Source organism: Rhinoderma darwinii, chromosome 1 (assembly GCF_050947455.1).
Source record: "Rhinoderma darwinii isolate aRhiDar2 chromosome 1, aRhiDar2.hap1, whole genome shotgun sequence".
In the NCBI taxonomy this organism is placed as follows: domain Eukaryota; kingdom Metazoa; phylum Chordata; class Amphibia; order Anura; family Rhinodermatidae; genus Rhinoderma; species Rhinoderma darwinii.
The window spans coordinates 569824150-569841978 of NC_134687.1; the positions used below are offsets into that span (position 1 = coordinate 569824150).

Genomic DNA, 17829 nt, shown 5'->3' on the forward strand with positions numbered 1-17829 from the left:
CCATTTTCTACTATCTTCTCTCGCGCAACACTGATTGGAAGAGAACCGCTATTTGACGGAACTGTCCTCCTGAAGCTCCTGCCACAAGTGCTGTTGAGAAGGACTGCTCAAACAACTGTACGGAGAGCGCTCTACGCACCTACTGTTTTAACCCTTTGTGGGTATGTGCATTAGCCAAGACTGACAGATTCCAAACAACAACCAGCAGAATGTTAAATATTCCGTAACAACATGTTCTAATGTTACAGAAAAAAGTCAATATTTTTGTTTTCTTAAATAGTAATTGAGTGGAATTTAGCCATTGCTTTTGTTTTTGTTCTTTGATCTCTGGTTATATTACAATGTTTGCTTCACTCTGGGATAAGGATAAGTAGGTATGAACCTCCACCACCACCCCTCACCCTCGTAAAATACATCTCAGTTTTTAATGTTAACAAGCATGTGGTCCATTCTCTTGAAATGACTAATCTAACTAGCCAGCAAATGATTCTTCATATGTTATTTAAAGGTGAGGTTCAGAATTAGTTGAGAATGAGGTTCAGAATTATTTAAAGGCAGAATTGGGTCAAGGGTTCAAGAAGTATTTTTTATGGTAAAAGCAAAATGAGGCATCATCTATGTGACTTCTTATGTGATAGGATCTTAAATGTTTATTAGGTAAAGTAATAATGTCTAGCTCTGCTACAGTGACAGGGTGAGATTGACCTTGGAACGTTGATATCCTTGGCAGAAGCAAGCTAGGGGAGTAATATGAGATTTAGATGTACAAGACGGCTTCAATGGGATTTTGAATATCTCAAACAGATGGTATGAGTGGTTTATCAGAACCCATGTTACAAGAAAAAAGACTTACTTCTAAATAAGAAAACAAAATGCTTTGATGGCCAGGGGGCATCGTCTGACGTTGTGCAAGTTCTCTCTACTAAAGTGGTGAAATGTATGAAATTTAAGAGATGGTTAAGCTATGTGATCTACAACGTTCTTCTTTATTTTGCATTTTAAGAGAATTTCCGCCTAAAATAGTACTAATAAATAGAAGCCAATTAGTTGTCCTCTTTTGTCAGGGTCTGTTTTGTGGTTATTGTTCTGGGAGAGCTGGAAAACAACTAATATAGACCACTATTACAGCATCATTGCCCAGCTTACCCAGACTCCTTAATGACAGATCTGCCTTGCTATGCAATGATATGGGACATCCACTTATCCCATGTCACTTTATACTGAAGTAAACTTGCTATTCAGAAATTCAGGAAAACTGAGTGACAATCCTAGTGTAAACGGTAATGGTGGTCATATTGGCTTTTTACTTTAGGAATAAACTGCCATAGCCAGTTGAATAGAATTGTGGGAGCAATGTTCCATATAATTTGGATATGTTCACAAATCCCTATAAACTTGTCATAAATAAGCATGGGTGAAAAGAAACTATTATTCTTTAATACAGCTCATAGGCATTTAGTATATGTGAACTGCACTGATATTCAAGTGTATATTAATGGCCAGCATTGTCTAAGCGTGGATTCACACGTGGCAGATTTTGTTTCTGCAACGAAACCTGCCACATGCGACTGCACTCTAATAGTCACTAGAGCAGACAATCATATGGACCTAAGATAAAATAAAGGGCTATTTAGGTTTAACATAAATGTACTTTATTTTTTTAGTGCACACCCAAATGTGGCCCTGGATTTAAGCATCGAATTGTTCAGTGCAAAAGCAGTGACCTCTCCAAAACCTTTCCATCCACAAACTGCGCTGAAGAAAGCAAACCCCCGGTCCGTATTCGCTGCAGTTTGGGGCGATGTCCTCCTCCTCGATGGGTTAGTGGCGAATGGGGGCAGGTAAGTAACAGCACAGATGTAATCTATATGGGCTTTGTAATTACAGTAGGGTTTGTCTTGTTCAGTAGTATGATTTACTATATATAGATTATATGGGAATCTTTTGATCTCTTCAGGTGAAATTACCCAGTTTATACTATAACTGCAAAATGAGAGTGAGTCACCTATAGTTAGAGGCTTGTCAGTGCTAGTTAAACAAGGGATGGGAAAATTCATTATATCCTGAATCGCCCTATTCATGACCCTGCAGACGACTAGCCCTCAAAGGATGCCCCTAAGCAGGAACCAGAGCCTGACCTATACCCTATACTGTCTGCTTCATGTGTCAATGACCATCAGGTATTCATGTCTTATTGAGCTGAGCTGCCACTTAAGTCATGATCAGATACATCTGTCAGTGGCAGATAGACTGCTGGTAGCAACAAGAGATTTTCTTCTGCATTTTACACTTGTGAAGACATCTATCTAATCAACAGTAAAAAAAAAAAACTTTAAATCTGTCATATTGTAGCCAATAATGATACGATATGGTATACGACGTCAACCAAAGCTTTTAATTATGACAGTCTCAATTGTAAATAACAACAGAAATCGAATGAATTTTAAAGTGGTTATGAGGGACATTTATGACATATCCACAGGATATGTCATAAATGTCAGATAGATGCGGGTCCCACCTCTGGGACCCGCGCCTGTCTCTAGAACGAACGGGACCCCCTAAACCCCGCTCTTGCTTTTTATGCTCACGATTCCTCCCGGCCACTTACTGATTACATGGTCGGGAGTTACGGAAACAGCGTAACTCGCTGAGCTACGCTGTTTCTGTAACTCCCATAGAACTGAATAGAAGTTACGGAAACAGCATAGCTTGCATGCAACGCTGCTTCCGCAACTGCCATTCACTATTATATGGGTTTACGGAAACACCGTAGCTCAGCGTGTTACGCTGTTTCCGGAACTCCTGACCATGTAATCAGGAAGTGGCCAGGAGTCAGCCGGAGCACAAAAAGCAAAAACGAGGTTAGAGATAAATGTGGGTCACAGAGGCAGTACCCGTATCTTTCTGACATTTATGACATATCCTGTGGATATTTCATATATGTCCCTCATGGGAAAACCCTTTTAATGAGCGTATTAAAAGTTACCCTCAGATGTCTATTGGGGTCATATAAAAAAAAGCTGTTTTAACGGTAAGTTTGGAGACAGAAAATAGAGCAGGAAAGATGTAGCAAGGACCAGTTGTCTAGTGTCGCTTGCTGCCTTGTAACGCTCTGGAGGGAACCTACAATGTGGTACTCTTGAGATAATTGTCACCACTTGTTTTCCTTTTTTTCCAGCAGGTAATGTGTTCAAAATAGGCTTTGCAAGTCGGGTATATGGATACATTTAGCAATATTTTGATAATTATTATATTTTTAACAATATGAAGCCAAACCCAAGGGTTGTAGCTAGGGTGGTGTGGGGGAAGTAGATCATGAGCATTAGTGCCAGAGGGCTGCTAGCAAGGCACTCTCCTTAAACAGGGTATTTAGATACAGTTGAAGGAAAGCCTACCTACAACTCTGGCAAAACCGGGTAATAACAAAAGTTTTAGTTGTCGTCATTGACTTCTTTTACAAAACTAAAACATCTGTAGTAGCTTGTATTCAGGAGCTGGAAGGACTCAACCTTTCTATGGCTCTTTTTTTATACAGTATAATTCTAGAGCAGAAATACTGTTTCTTGTTGAGTGATTTATATGTTTGTAGCTGGAGATGCCTTAGACTTCAATGTAATAAGTGTTAGTTGTATTTATAATGTATTGTCACCTTCTTCTTCTGTGTTCCTTAGTGTTCTGCACACTGTGGTCTGGGCCAGCAGATGAGAACAGTGCAGTGTCTCTCATATACGGGGCAAGCGTCGAGTGATTGTCCAGAAACTGTTCGCCCGCCGTCAATGCAGCAGTGTGAAAGCAAATGTGACAGCAGCCCAATTTCAAACACAGAGGGTGAGTAAGGGCTGCTACTTGTCTGCAGTACAAAATGCCTTGTTCTGCCAGATGGGAATATGTAAAGCAAACCATTGTAATGACGGCTTATTCCAGAGAAGGTACTGTATGTGAGGCAAGTCAAATACTTCATAAAACAGACGCGAGACAACGAAAAACACGCACATTACTGGTTTTCATTTCCTTCAACATGGTGAATCAAGAGGGACCTGGAGTAGACTAAACTATTTCATGGCTGCAGTAATTCTTTATAAAATATTTCAAATATTACTACAGCCACAAGCGGTAGATTTATGAGAACAATGGAGGACGCATGGAGAAGTTATATGAAGAAAACCTCAAGCTTCACATTGTGACTTTACATCTTTCAGTGCTGTGGTTATCTGCTACACGTGTGTAACACTTTTTGTACCTTAAAACGGCCATTTTATAAAGATGAAAAAATATTTTCCTGATGGCCCCAACAAACACATTTCATTTTTAGAAGTCGTAAATAAGATACCATCAAAAAGTATATTGTACGAAGGATTTCTGACAGAATATAACTAAAATCTGTGGAGGAACATTTACATAATTGACTGCAACTTGTAGGCACTTCTTTCCAATGTGAGAATGTTTGTTTTTTCATGAATATCTTAAAGGGGTTGGCTACTTTGGAAATCCTTTTTTGGGACCCCCAACAATGAGCAGATAATAGGGTGTCCTGCTCCTCGAATCCCCAATGATCAGTAGTGATCTGTTAGGAAATCCAGCAGTAAGTATTTCATTTCTCTGCAGCACCGCCACAGGAAAAATGAAGCATTACACATTTCCCTTTTAAATCAATGGTCTGTCCATGTAAAGCATGGACGTGTTGGGACCTCCAGAGCAAGAGAGCTTTTATTTTGCAGCTGCCCTATGCCAAGAGGTAGTAGTGGCAGATTAATTGACAACAATCAAAAAGAGGGTAGATGCTTATCTAATGACAAATGGCATGTGTGTGTATATATGTGTGTATATATGTATGTATATATATATATATATATATATATATATATATATATAAACTTGGGAGAGCAGTACGCAAGCAACATAATAATGAGTATTATTTTTATTGCTTGCTCATTTCCTAAAACAAATATTGGGGAAATGTGGAATAAGGATCCTGAGACAGTATTGTGCAAGCCCGCCATTTCACACCAGTGGTGTAGCTATAAGGGATGCAGAGGTTGTACCCTGTACCAGTGGTACCCTGCTCTGGTATCTGCCACATAAGAAGACAACAAAAATATAAATAGCAATGGTATGTGGGGGCCACGTTACAGATTTTGCATTAGGACCCAGGAGCTTTAAGTTATACTTCTGATTCACACCAACTTTTAATACAGTTTTGTATATTCACAAGGATTCAAATCGTGTTACCCAAGACTAGTTAGTACTATAGCCTTGAAGCTTAGAATAATGTGACATAATGAAAGATTGTTGTAGATAGTATTCAGTAGTCATTTCACTGCTTCATTTATTTAGTTGGAACCAGTAAAAGGAGCAGGGAATCCGACACGTTCATTGTAAGGATTACATTACATTTTTGTTGAAAGTAAAGTGCAGACAGTGAGCACCGCAGGATTTTTATGTTACCCATAAACATTTGTGAAATATACATAACCACCACAACCACAATATGCAAAGCCTCCAGAGACCTATATAGTCAGTATAGTCTACTCAGGCTGGCTAGTTTTCATTTATTGTTTTATTGTAGAGCTTTATTTTTTTTAACCCCTTAAAGACGCGGTCTATTTTTGCCTTCAGGACGCAACAATTTTTACTTTGTGTTTTCATCGTCTTATTCCATAACTCCATAACTTTTTTTTATCAACACTGCCATATGAGGGCTTGTTTTTGAGGGACAAGTTAAATTTTTACCATTTTAAAATACCTATAACTTTTACTAATTATTTTTGGGGGGCACAGCAATTCTGAAGTTTTTTTGTTGTTTTTTTTTTTACACCATTCATCATATGGTGTAAATAGCATTTTAACTTTAGTCTATGGTACATTACAATTAAGCCAATTCCAGGTAAATTTTATATTTTTCTACTTTTGCACACATAAAAGCGTTTTTCATTGGAAAAAAAATGTTTTTGCATCATCACATTCCCAGATCTACAACGTTTGGTTTTTTTCTGTTAACGTAGACTTTTGCAGGATGAGTAATATTTTTCTTTGGGGTATGTATAACTCATTGATCAAATTTTTAGGAGGAGTTAACGGGGAAAAAACACTTTATTACATAGGTCGTTATGAATGGGGCGATACCAAAAATGTATCGATTTTTTTTTCACTATTTTTGCACACTAAGTGGCTTTTTAATGCAAAATGGATTTTTTTTACTTTTAAAAGTTTATTCCCATATTATAAAGTGATGGCATATTGCTTGGTATACCATCAATTTATGATTTGTGAAAGTTCCAACCTCTAGGACTCCCATCGACTCTTGGAATGAAGGGGCCGCAGTGCCGATTTAGTGCTGCGTCTCCTTCTACGTTTTCCTCGCGGCCACACGTTTGTGCAGAGAATTGCAACCTGCCTCATTCACTGGAATAGTGTCGTGCTGCAGTACCCTGCACAGCGGGTGGCAGGGGCGCTGTTGTGCAGGAAAAAATAGTGAAGGTGACACAGAGCAAAATCAGTACTGCGATCCCTCCATTCTCAGTATCCTAGCGATATGACTTCACTTTATAAGATTAGAATACCCCTTTAAAGGTTTGTATATATTATTATATATATTTACTTATTTTTGTATTGCCGTGTGTTATTGCCTGTCAGTGCTCTACACATACACACGGCACATACACGTCACATACACGTCACATACACATGGCAATTTTGGACCTTTGTTAGACCCCCGGCTGCCATGACAACCTATCGGCACCCTCGAATCTCATCGCAGGGTAACTTAGATCCAGTGGTCACTATTGTCAGTAGCATCTAAGGGATTAAATGGTCAGGATTGAAGATATTGTCAGTCCTGGCCATTACACTAGTGATGGTTCGGGCACAACTCCTGTGCTGGCACCATCACCATTACATAATAGTATAGCGTTTCACGCTAATGACCCGCTCGTCTTGATGTACTATTACAACATGCGGTGGGAAAGGGTTAAAGGTATACGGTACAATTCACAAAGGCATGATTATCTTAATGTGTCTCACAGAGTCACATTATGTCATGTCTTCTCAAAATAAAAACTCTTTGAGATTAATTAAATTTGTGAAAACAAAATGTACCTGCCTGTGTTTCCCTGTACAACAGTCTAAAAAAATTATTTTATATTATTTAAATCCAAGAAAAGAAAACCATTTAGCGGCAAGACATTGGCGGAAATTACTAAACACTATGCCACAATAATTTAGCGACGTTTCCATTTTTATGCCGCCTCTGACACTTTTTTTTAAAAAAAAAGGGTGGAGCCAAAGCCCGACAAATTACCAGAAGTGGGCGGAAGTTAAAGCACAAATCTATGCAAATTTGTTTCTGGTGTAGATTTGACTTTCTGGCGTTCGAATGGCCAGAGATGCGTCTAATTTATTAATAAATTAGGTGCATTCTTACTGCACTGGCGTAGGAAAGATTGGCATATGTATGAAACGCCAGTCTTTATAAAATCCCCCATTGGCTTCCTGACTGTCTAACCTTATGCAAGTATCTACTGTATATCAGATTTAAAAAAAAGATGGCTTACCTAAAATTCCCCATGCCAGTGCTGTAGACCATCAGACATCTTTTAATGCAAAGTGCAGGTTACCGTGCACTATAGAAGGTGACTACACTGATTTGCATAAGGCTTCATGCACATAGCAGACCACAGAGAACCTACAGTTCCCTACTATACAGCTGTAGGTATTTGCCATGGTATATTTTGCCATTTGGTACCTCCATACACCACCATATTTCGGAGATATTTTTCCCTAAAAGCTTTGGTTCTAGGGGAGAATGCCTCTGAAATACAACGTCTGATAAAAAATGCCATGATTTTTTTTCTTGTCAATAATTTTGTGTCCCCATTAGATACATATAATTTGTAAAGAAAGAGTTAAACGGCTTCTTAGGAATTAAGTGTCAGCATTCCCTAACCATCAATTATAAAAGTTTAATTCCTAATATAGAACAACTTGACGGCTATATCTGCTTTAAAACTAACAATATTCATTCTTCAAAATACAGGTACCTGCAAGGTGCACATCATTTTCGGAAGAATTTTGTTTTTCGAGCTGAAGACAATATAATATATAAGACACGTTAACTTTACAGACACATTATCATGTGATTTCTCTATTCTTTAATTACACCCGTTCTGTAGACTTAGGATTTACAGGACATTACCTATATCTTTGGTGCAAAGAAATGCAGTACACCAGACTTATAAAATCATATCTTGAAAATGTTTCTCTCTGTATCCATTGTGTTAAAATAGAGTGTCTTGGATGTTATCAAACAATTTGTCTATAAAACTCCTCATAAGACCAGAAAGTTTCCAGTCTCGGTTTCAGTAACCATTCAAGGAGCATCTATAGAGCTGATATTTCCTTCCTTGGCGTGATCATTATTTTGTGAGCATTATAGCTCTCCTTAGGTTCCTTTCTTAATTCCTTTGTTGCACTGAACTCACCATAAAATGCAGGATATTGACTTTCTCCCAAGCCCAGAACAATCGGTTATGGATATAGCATGATAAGCTTTGTTAAAAGTGTAATTTATAGCCAGTTATAACACCCCAAATATAGCAGATGCTTTTGTGCTTGGCAGTTTGATACAAAAACCTTCACATCTTCTCTAGAGGACATTTTTATGGTACAATTTCAACCAATATCAATGGACTTTGAATACGAATTTAGGTCAGTTTTCCAAAAGCCGCAGATGGTCTAAGCCTTAACTAATGGAACTGACAAGTAGAAGTGTTGATGTCCTGTACAAATCCACTAATAGAATACCTCACTTTGATCCCATCCTATTCAAGTCAAAGGAAAATTTCCATTCGGTCTGAATCACAAGAGCAGCATACTCTAAAAATGAATTGTCATTTCTTTAAGTCTATCAGTCACTGTTTTGGTTCTCACACATCGCAACATCCACCAACCAAAAAACAATCCCAAAAAACGTTCCCCTCCCTAACAACAATCATTAAAGTCCAAGATAGTAATTTTGTGCTGTCTGTGTTGTTGCAGAGAATACATTGGAAAGTGCGAGCACACAAACCCCTTCCGAACTAGTCAAAGATTTCTTACATATAGTTATGAGTGACAGCACAGATACACATATCGTCTGTATGTGGTATATGTCACAGATACACATATCGTCTGTATGTGGTGTATGTCCTATAATCATCCACCCCTTTAAGATCTGTATTCAGCTTTGGTAGGAAAGCACACAAAGCACCAATGACAAGGAAAAATAACTGGAAAGCGATCCACTATTTTAATGCACTTAATTTAGTTTTATATAGCAAAGAATACATAGAATCATCATAAGAATTAGCAAAATTCTCCAAACTAGCATTAAATGTGGTAAAAGAACACAGTTTAAATGTAGGAAAATGTGCGTCTATGAAAATATCCTATGAGTAATGTCCAAGAATATTTGTCTAGAAAAGTCCACATAGACATCGTAGTAATTCATGAGGCAGCATTTCAAACCTTTAGTCTTTCCTCAGGCCTTCTAAAGAGTGAAGTGTATAGTTTGGTCACTGTGGAGATGCCCCGTGGCTCCATCATAGTTCCCACACTATGGCACTATTGATCTCAATAGTTACTTTCTATGTAAGAAGTTGGTAATAAGGTAGATATTCCCATAAGGGCTCATGCACACCACCGTATTATGGATCCGTGTTCTATCGATCTGTAATACGGTGCCCATAGAATTCTATTGGCCTATACTGTATCTCTGCGTGCCTCCAATTGTGAGAGATCATATTCTCCCCTATAAGAAATGCTTCTTGATGTGAATATAGTGCCTCAAAAAGGCACCGTACAGTGGTGCACTGAGATCCTACGAGTCCGTAATACAGACCTATAGGGGCCCAACATAGAGAATCTGTGCTATCCGTGCTCACGGGTGATCAGCACAATCCTCTTGTAGAAGACAATTGCCTATCTATTCATCTGTATCTGTGTTGATCATAACAACCAGTCATATTGTAGCTTTCTCGTTGGTTATCATGGGCCATTCTGACACTTTTTGTTAGAATTTTTTTTAATCAACATACCCATTATTTCTTGTTTAAAGCTTTTTAAATGAACGTATCATTTCAAGACCTGGGAATGTTAATTTGTCATTTTATATATTGCTTCGTCTTATGTTTTTCAGAGTGTAAAGATGTGAACAAAGTGGCTTATTGCCCGCTGGTCCTGAAGTTCAAATTTTGCAGTCGAGCGTACTTCAGACAAATGTGTTGCAAAACTTGCCAAGGACATTGACCCATACCACAGCAAGACAAAGAGAGATTATTGTTATCCATGTTCGAAACAGTGTCCCCCTCCTCAGAAAGACGGAGAGGAATGAGGTGGCTGTCCTTGAAATGAGATAACTCTGTGTACAACATAACCACTCGTCAGCCCCAACTGACAGGATTTCAATATTATTTAACTTCTGTGAAGTGAATTTATTATCCAAAGTGCTGGACACCCCAACAAGGAGGAAAGCCAAATTGGAACAATGTCAAACAGTCGAACAGAGCAGACTATGGAATGTTTGTGTTCGCACAACTACCACAATTGCCAAGCTTACCTCCTTGAACCGTTTTTATTATGGACTTACAAAATGACACTGAATCAATTTGTATTTAAACTTTTTTTTTTTTTTTCAAATGTAGCTGTTATGACCTGGTCTAAAAAGAGAGAAAATTCTTACGTCATAGCTAAAAATTATAAATATTTTATCTCAGTTTTACGGCACCACAGTTTAAGTTATAAGAATGGGCTTTGAAATGTTATTTAAAAAGCAATTATAAATCAAAAACTAAAATAAGTGTATTTTGTTATTCTGCCTGAATTCTTCAGCGTTTTTCTGTAATACTGCTGTGAAGCATTTTACGTATGTAGTTAAGATTATAATGGTATACAGTTGTCAGTATTCAGAGGTGTATCATTGAAAGCCTGCACGTCAAATACCGGTGAATAAATTCATAGCAATATATAGGGGTAGGTGACAAAAAAAAAAACAATAAAAATTAGCTCAAAAAGAATTTTTGAATGTCTATAGATTATACAAAGCACAGTGGACATCGGTTACAAGGGTCTAACTCCCAAAATTTGAGACCGAATGTGTTGATGCATTTGCACTGTAATGGAGAAGCACAGAAAACACATATATACCTATATAAGAGTAGTAGTTCCCATGTCTCCTGACTCTTCGTGGTTTCGACTTTTTGGAAACATAAATGGAATGTTTCTTTTACGGAATCTCGTGGTTTACGCTAAAGTAGTGAGAAATTGGTCTTTTATGTGACATTTGTCACAACATCATTTTCGATTTTCCAACCTATAAAACTGTGTCCACAGTTCCGTTTTTGAAGTCAAGTTTACCTATATGGTTCTACACACTTTAAAAGGGTTTTCCAGTAACAGTGCCAACCTTGCCCATAGGCTGGGCCTGGTATTGCAGCTCAACCCTATTCAAATGAATTGGGCACAGCCAATAAACAAGGGTGGTAATGTTTCTGGGAAAGACCCTTTTTTCAAACCCGGACAATTCCTTTAAGATCCACACCTGTTTTGAAAGAACTGCAGCAGGTTGCATACAAACATCCTCCAGGGGAACTACCAGCTGGTGTAAAATATGATGGTTTTAGTACTGTGCAATGTCTGACTTTTTGTAACTGAAGTCCACTGCCTGCAGTCAACCATTTTGCTAATGTGAAAAATATGAGAGCAGTTGTCATTGGTGCTATTTATCTTATTAGGTAATATAAATATTTTTAAAACAGCTTTAGGTTTCTTATTTTTACATAACTGTAGTTTTCTTTGTCTTTTGTCCACTTAATATTACAGTAAAACGTATAATTTCCCCAAAGAATATTCTATACATTTTTTAACTCCCACAAATGAGCCAGGTACCATGGTCCAACATGCTGCCATCTTTGTATCGAGCAGTCAGAAAATGAATAATTTTATATCATTTTTACATAAGTCTTAAATCGTGGAGAAGATGCATTGTGTTCAAAGAAGTGAAAATGTATTTGAAATTTTTAAGGTAATTGAGTCCCTTATATTCATCAGAATGATGTTTAGATGGAAGGTCAATGTGGGGAAACTTGAGTTCTATGATTTTTTTTTTTATTGCTCTACGTATTCTAGAATTTACATAATATATTGTAATCATATATACCGGCACCTCACTCTCTACTATAAATTCTATAAACCCATATTTGTAAGACAAGACTACGTGGAATCCTTAATGTAGAAGTTTGTCTTCTATCTATAAATATTGGAGCATATATTTACTATATTAGACCACAATATAGTGAAGTCCTAAAGCACTTTATTTCATATGTGCTCCATGTTCATCAGTTTGTGACATTGGGTTATTACAGGGATTTCCTGGGGTATCTGTTGAAATCAACCTTAGTTATTGAACAGTTAGTCTCAGTTCACGCTAGCATTATGACGTTATATCGGATGCTGTTTTTGTGGATACTGATAAATCCTGAAAGACCTGTAGAATGTGGTATTATTGCTGTCAAAAATACAGAAACCTCGACAGGCTGGCAGTAATGTCTTTGTTAACAGAGCCTTACACGAGTATTTAAAAATGTGCTCAATCTTGAATACTGTCACATATACAGTACTTATTGGTGCAAGTTCTTTTATATAGTTCTTATAGTGTTACATTGTAAGGGTTGAGAATGAAAGTCATACGTAGCTCCAAATAATTCATTCAAGTTATATCAAATGAATCCTTATCCACTATCTGCTAGATGATGCCACGCAGGTTTATCTAACATGTTCGGTTTCTTTCCAGCCAGTCATTCAGCTTTTCAGAATCCAAAATTTTTCCATATTTGACACTGAAGAAAAGCTCAAATTAACAAATCCAAGCAATTGCTCGAAGACTAAAATTATCCTTATAATTAGCTTGTCAATCTTTAATTGTATGTTTTTGTTTTTACCCATTTATTATTTTGAAGAAATACAGAGGCATCATTGGGCATATGCATGTAATTTATTACTGAGGATCTTCGTTTTTGAAATGGATGGATTATTATATTAACTTTTAATATAACCGGTAGCAAATGTTTTGCACTCACCACTTGGCAAATACCAAATGAGTGTATTTACAATGGTGTGTAGCATGTGAGCTGGAACCATACAGCCAGCTTTAGGTTTCTGAAGTCTGCTACTTTTAATAAGTAGTATTCTAGCTATACGCCTCCCAACATAGATGGTAGATGAGTAACCTGTTATTTGATTGCTTAGTAATTGGAAAGAGTGATGGTAAAAATCCAAATGTAGAAGAGCTGATGTGGCCTTCTGAAGTCTTCCCCAGGTCTGCAGATAAACCTAGTACATTATTTTTATATTGGGTACAGTCTCTGCTTGGGTGCACAGTACCCATACTCAAATGGGTTTTAGATGCTAAAGTGGTTCTTATTTCCTGAGAGAGTCATTGTTAGTGAATTATGTGTGTGCAATAAACTCTTGAGAATGAATGACTCTACTTTAGAGCCGGCCATAAACATAAGATAATGATCGGCCGCAATGTGGCCGATCAATCGTTTGTGGCATCATTGGTACGAACAATCCCACAGCAAAGAAAAAGACTAAACTGGCCGATCAGGGAGTTAGTTTAAAAAAACGGACTCCCTGGGGCTAGCACAAAGTGGCAAATGATCAGCCGAATTCACCCGATCATGCCATATATGTGTGGTTTCTGCCGACCACAGCTGAAATTTTCCAACATGGCCAATCACATTTTAGGCTACTGAAAATGATCATTCACTTTTTTTTTTTGGTCGGCCACAATGTATGGCCTGCGTGGGCGTAGTTCAGGTAATAGAAGTATTTTTCACATAATTCAAAGTGATATTTACTGCCGTTTTTGTTTGTACCTTTTTTTCATGCTAATAGTAAGAGCCGATGGATCAGCTGTATTATGTTTCGCTTATATACCCCTACACCACAAACCGATGTTACAGATTTTTGCTCTTCGTTGAGTAAATGTATCAGGAAAGTGAGATAAAAATGTTGTGTTCATTATCTGTATTTTCTAATGTGAATGATTAAAAACAAAAAAGAAAATATAGGAAATGAATTAGAATTGTTCCATGCACATACACAAATTGTGACAATCCTGATAACTCTGATGCTACCTCTTGGCACAATGTTTCATATAGGACTGAAAAAAATTACTGATTTCGCAGTTTGATACTGTAGGGGTGTCCAGTCTAGAGGTTTCTGATGCTGTATTGCCTTTAATGTAAAGAGTATAATTTGTGATTTGAGGGCCTGTTTGCATTTATTGGCAAGTTTAATTGAGTTTAATTTTATTATAATTATTATTATTGTATTTTAGGCAATAACTTGTTTAAAGTTGGACATTTTTTACCTCAAAGGAATATTAACTGTTTATACCAATATATTTTACTTTATCTTTGGTGCTGAAACAATAGGATACAATGTTGTGTATTTTGAGGGCACCAAGGTTTGCTTTTAAGGAACCGAAAAGTCCCTAAAGGTTGAAATAAAATGTAACAAGAATGCAAAAAAAGCAAAAAAATAAACACTTAAAAATTAGACTTTACCCAATATTATAGTTTAAGAAATAAAATAAAAATACAGTTATGCTGCTACTACAGAATAGTAACATGGTACAAAAGCTATTTTTTATCTTTACATTGGAATAAAATGCTTACAATTTTTGGGGGTCATAGGTCAGGTAGTTTTAGGAACTGGAAGTGTGCAAAATATTTTTGGTGCTAAGGCTTCCATTCCATTTTTGGCAAACATATAATTATTAATGGTGCATAGACCTTAAAATGATCAATTTCATTATCAATTTTATTAATCAATTGAATGTCGTATAGCTATCATTAACATAACAGAATGGAATTACCCATGTATTATTGTGATTAGTCGCTTTTTATTTTGTACTCAGTATTAATTTGGTACACTGTTACTAAAATGTTTGGCTTTCTTTTTTGTAAATTATATCCTAATTTATTACCATGTTTCCTAACACCTGTTCTCCAGTTGTTGTGTTTAATTGTATGTGTTAAACAGTTACATGTGACATCAGACACCATTTAAAATAGATATAATTGTAAAATAAAAAAACAGGAGCTTTTAAGAATGATTGCATGTCTAAGCTGTCATCTCCATTTACATAAGAAAATACATATGGTACCTACCTATTTTGAACTGATAACTGAGGGTTCTAAACTTTTATACACGTCCAGCATAGCCAGCAAAACCTGTATGGCACTCTACTTTTGTAGCATATTCTGTGATGTCAAGTGCTCTGTGTTTACGTAGGGTGCGTTTACAATATTTAAGGCTTGAATAAGTAAAACTGATTCTTATATGGTGCCTGTCATTCCTATTTGTTAGGATATTGCCCTAAAACATGGCGCGACATTGGCTGTGAAAACGAACGCTGATCAACGAGACAGCTCATTGATCAGCGCTCGTTTGCTCCTATCACATGGAGCAATGTTTGGATATGTATAGGAACAAGAGCTCGTTATTACGATTACATTTTCATTATGTCGGCAGCACGTCTCCCTGATTACACAGGGACATGTGCTGCCGACAACGATGATTTTTTAATTCGGCATAAAAGAGCAGATCAGCCAATGAACGAGCATTTGCTCGTTCATCGCCTGATCATTGCTCTTATTAAACAGGGCAATGATCGGGAACGATGTGATAGTAGCAAACGAGCGCCGATCAACAAGCTGTCTCGTTGATCAGCGCTCGTTTTCACGGCCAATGTCACGCCATGTAATCGTACCCTTTGCTTTTCCTACCTATTCCAAGCGGGTTATCCACCCCTGCATATTTGCACTCTGTAAGCATTCTATTTAAAGTATCATCGTTTGTAAGGCCGAAAAAAAAACATATGTCCACCCAGTTTAGCCTAGTATTCTGCAATGTTAATCCAGAGGAAGGGAAAAACCCCATGAGGCAAAAGCCAATTTTCTTTGTCCTAGGGAAGAATTCCTTCCCGACTCAATATGGCAATCTGAATAAATCCCTGGATCAACGACCCATCTAGAGTAATATAGTAAACACATAATAGTATTACACTCAAAAAAGGAATCCAGGCCTCTTTTAAACTCTTTCAGTGAATTCACCATAACAATCTTCATTGACAGAGAGTTCCATAGTCTCACTGAAATTTCAGTAAAGAACCCCCTTCTATGTTTGTGTAGAAACTTTCCATTATACGTAGAGGATGTCCCCTTGTTAAAATGTCAGTCCTGGGTATAAATAGATCATGAGAGAGATATAGACCTTTGATATATTTGTACATAGTTATTAGGTCACCACTCAGACATCTTTATTCTAAACTAAATAACCCTAATTTTTATGATCTTTCAGTGTATTCAGTAGTCCCCCCCATTACTTTAATTACTTTAGTTGCCCGCCTTTTTAACCCGCTCAAACTCTATTATGTCCTTCTTGTGCACCAGTGCCCAAAACTGACACAATATTCTATGGGCGGCTTAACTAGAGATTTATAAAATGGTAGAACTATGTTGTCGTCATGTGAATTTATTCCCTTTTTGATCCGATTTGCCTTGGCATCAGCTGCCTGACACTGGTTGCTACAGTTAAGTTTACTATCAGCTGAAATTGCTAAGTCCTTTTCCATGTCTGTTTTACCCAGTATTTTCCCATTTACTATGTAAGGGTGACATGTATTTTCCCTTCCCAGTGTTAAACTTCATTTGCCACTTCTCTTCCCAAGCATCCATCTTCTCCAGATCCATTTGTACTAGAATACGCTCCAGCTTTGTGTTAATTACTTTACCCTATTTAGGTCATCTGCAAAATTTGATTGTCTATTGAGTGCATCTAGTTGGATAAAGCAGCTATATAATATTAATAAAGTAAAGCAAAATATTACAAAACTGATGTGTAAGGACCGAGGTCGCAGACTGTCAGCATTGCTTACCCGCCAACGGCCGCGACCACAGGCATGTGAGCTCTTGCCGGCATCTCCCTCCTCTCAGATGCTGGCACACAAGACTGTCCTCGGCTGCTGTGCATAGGGTGCGCGCACGCACTCACTCCCGGCCTTAAAGGGCCAGCGCTTCACCAGAATTAAACTCCCTATCCAATCCCTACTCACCCCCTGTATAAAAATGACCCTACTCTCTTCCTTCTTGCCTGAGCATTGTTGTGTCTGCCCATGTTAGTCTTTGCAAATGGTCCCTTAGTTGTATCCTGTATCTAGTGTTCCCGTTTCCTGTATCCCGTATCCAATAATTGCTCCACTGTGTTATCTAGTGTCGAAGTCGAGCGTGTCATCTGTGCCAAGTATCATCTATGTCAAGTGTCGGCTACACCAATTGTTGCCACGCCACGTGTCTGCTATGCCTAGTGTCTGCCAGATCATCTATGCAGGTAGTATTATCCTAGAAACTGTTAGTGACTTTTGTTTGGCCAGCTGCTACTCTGCTACGGTGGAGCTGCCTAGTGGGTCCACATACGCCATAGCCGTGACAGTCTGCTTAAGCAATGGATCCCGCTGGTCAACCTAAAAGTACAGTCCAAATGATGCAAGCAGACAAACTGTTTACAGACTGGTAAACGCTGTAATTAACTGTTTGGATCATCCTTCTGTCCCTCCTCTGGCTGCTACCGCTGCTCCACCACCTGCTATCCCTCCTGACTGTCCTGGGTCTGCAGTCTTGTTGCCTCTACCGCCTCTCTACGACGGGGATCCTAGGACCTGTAGAGGTTTCATCAACCGGTGTACGATTCACTTCAAGTTACGTACCCGTCTCTTCCCCTCTGATGAGG

At 37.8% G+C, this 17829-nt stretch overlaps 1 protein-coding gene across 2 annotated transcripts in view; it reads left to right on the plus strand.

Moving 5' to 3' along the window:
* The window catches only part of ADAMTS6 (ADAM metallopeptidase with thrombospondin type 1 motif 6), a 280546-nt gene extending 265411 nt beyond the window's left edge, over nucleotides 1–15135 (plus strand). For both annotated transcript variants that reach the window (XM_075839116.1, XM_075839124.1), the window contains exons 23-25: nucleotides 1665–1841; nucleotides 3672–3828; nucleotides 10172–15135. In XM_075839116.1, coding sequence (XP_075695231.1) covers nucleotides 1665–1841; nucleotides 3672–3828; nucleotides 10172–10281 — 444 coding nt within the window. In that variant the 3' untranslated portion in view covers nucleotides 10282–15135. The remainder of the gene's footprint in view (nucleotides 1–1664; nucleotides 1842–3671; nucleotides 3829–10171) is intronic.
* Nucleotides 15136–17829: the final 2694 nt, after the last annotated feature.